General features: G+C 35.7%; 1 protein-coding gene across 1 annotated transcript; it reads left to right on the forward strand.

Annotated features, from left to right (window-relative positions):
* Positions 1-1,080: 1,080 nt before the first annotated feature.
* Positions 1,081-2,007, forward strand: LOC142835856 (olfactory receptor 4N4C-like). The gene has a single exon (XM_075949659.1). The coding sequence runs from the start codon at positions 1,081-1,083 to the stop codon at positions 2,005-2,007; it is 927 nt and encodes a 308-aa protein (XP_075805774.1).
* Positions 2,008-2,737: the final 730 nt, after the last annotated feature.

The following is a 2,737-nucleotide window of genomic DNA, read 5'->3' on the forward strand; positions in this document are numbered from 1 at the left end:
TGAAGTGATTTTTAATTTGAGACATTTGTTTTTTACTCCTCTTCTCTTTCACTCTGTCTCTTCATTTGTAGATGAAGCCTCCTTTCCTTCAACTCTGTTTTCAATGACATTATTTTTTAAAAATGCATTTTATAAGTAAAACTGTATAAAACATCATCCTCTACCAGATTGATTTATATTTTTGTAAAATATGAGACTTTGGTTACTCATACTTTATCTCACAACCTATATCTGCTCTATGTAATTAGCCTAAAAGTTTCTTTGTACATTTTATAGTCAAGAACAGAATGATGCTGCAAAAACCATAAAACTAAAAGACAGGATTTTAAAAACTTAGATAAAAATATACCTCTCATGAAATTGCTATAGTTAAAATAACAGTAAAATTTCATATTCATTCTGATACAGAATACTCTTCTCATAGGGAGATTATATGGAGGAAAGTACTAGTTAGAACTTCAGTAATGGCCTGAAGGATACATTCTCTGTAAGGAAAGATGTCCTCAGGAAACTGTGCATGTGTGTGTGTGTGTGTGTGTGTTTAATTAAGCCAGGACACTTAAGGAGTAATTAATGTCTAAAAAACAAATATCAACTGATAATACAATTTGTTTTGATAAGTAAGTATACATGTGAAACAATTACATTATAGTTAAGACACTGAATATGTGTATCACTCCTATTTACTATCAATACTCAACCATCCCTTTGTAAATTATACATGAAGACTTTAATATGTGGAAGTAGGTTGCTTCCTTTGCCAAAAACAGAAACAAAATAAAACAAAAAATCAATCTCAGGGCATTAAGAAATAAATGCAGAAAAATGGCCAACTTTTCTGCACATGAGAGTCAAATAGGAGGTCGGGGCTAAAGGTGGCAGGAAGGTGTGGTCTAAAGAGTAGAATGTTTGGCAGCTGTGAAATGCAGAAGCTAAAGGACAGAGGAGAGAGATTAGATATGGAGAGTGATGGGATCATTTGCTTGTGTCTAACCATGTTTCTAGAAGAAGAATGGCTATGACCTAGGTGGAAGACATAGAGATAAATATTTGATTTGCTGTGTTCTGTAGGAACTGATGATGGAGACAGAAAACAGGACAGTTGTTATAGAATTCATCCTCATAGGACTCACACAGTCACATGAAATTCAGCTCTTGGTCTTTGTTCTGAGCTTAATTTTCTACACCATCATCTTGCCTGGAAATATCTTCATCATCCTCACCATCTTATCAGACCCTGGGCTCGGTGCCCCACTTTATTACCTCCTGGGAAATTTGGCTTTCCTGGATGCCTCCTATTCCTTCATCGTGACTCCCAGGATGTTGGTAGACATCTTCTCTGAGAAGAAGGTAATCTCCTATAAAGACTGCATCACTCAGCTATTTTTCTTGCACTTTCTTGGAGGAGGGGAATTTTTACTTCTGGTTGTGATGGCCTTCGACCGCTACATTGCCATCTGCAGGCCTTTACACTATTCCACTGTCATGAGCCCTAGAGCCTGCTATGTGATGCTGTTGGCTCCATGGTTTGGAGGTTTTGTTCATTCTGTAATTCAGGTTGTCCTCATCCTCCGCTTGCCCTTCTGTGGTCCAAACCATCTGGATAACTTCTTCTGTGATGTTCCTCAGGTCATCAAGCTAGCCTGCACAGACACCTTTGCTGTTGAGCTCCTAATGATATTCAACAGTGGCTTGCTTACCCTTGTCTGCTTTCTTGGGTTGCTGACTTCCTATGCAGTTATTTTATGTCATGTTCACAGGTCAGCATCTGAAGGAAAGAACAAAGCTATATCCACATGTACCACTCATGTCATAATCATATTTCTTATGTTTGGACCTGCAATCTTCATCTATACACGCCCGTTCACAGCTTTAGCAGCTGACAAGGTGGTTTCTTTCTTCCACACTGTAATATTTCCCTTGATGAATCCTGTGATTTATACCCTTCGAAACCAGGAAGTAAAAACTTCTATGAAAAAGTTAATCATTCGCCATATAGTTTGTTAAATGGTTTTTATGTGAGAAATCAGGTAGGGGTAATGTGGCACACATTTATTAAATTACAAAATAAATGACATTTTTTCTAGATTTGATTTCATTTTTCAGGTACTATTATAGACAATTTGAATTACATATAGTGAGAAAATATAGTTCATGTGTTTAAAGTATGCCACAGAATAATGGATTTGTTTAAATACAATGGATAAATGTGATAGATAAAGGGATTAACTTTTAATTTATTTAAGAGTAAAATCACTAAAGGATTTTTATGCTACATCCAATAATTTCACTATCTCTATAACCATAGTAATAATATCTTAGCATTTTAAGTAAAGTACAACTAACCCACAGTTTGTTCATTGTGTAAGGTGTCATGACTGTAATTCTATAAATAGATCAATTCATTTTGATTAATAGGGCAGTAGGTTATAGAATAGTAAGAGCCAAATGGCAGAGGGCTTTCTGCTACCTTACTGTTGGTATTCTCAACATCACCTCGGATAAATTACAAACAAGTATTAGACATTCTTTTCTTCTCTCTTTTTCTAGCGTTGAGACACAGGTTCTTTTGATCCTTTGGGGCGCTATTCTTTATTTCATTGCTCACACTGTAGTCTAATGCCTTGCTCTTCATTCAGACCATTGGAGAATCTTATTTTCAGCATCACATCATACTACAAGATCGATCTTTGAGAAGTCTTTAAAAAAAAAAAACATTTCATTCCCACACAATCAA

Source organism: Microtus pennsylvanicus, chromosome 15 (assembly GCF_037038515.1).
Source record: "Microtus pennsylvanicus isolate mMicPen1 chromosome 15, mMicPen1.hap1, whole genome shotgun sequence".
Classification (NCBI taxonomy): Eukaryota; Metazoa; Chordata; class Mammalia; order Rodentia; family Cricetidae; genus Microtus; species Microtus pennsylvanicus.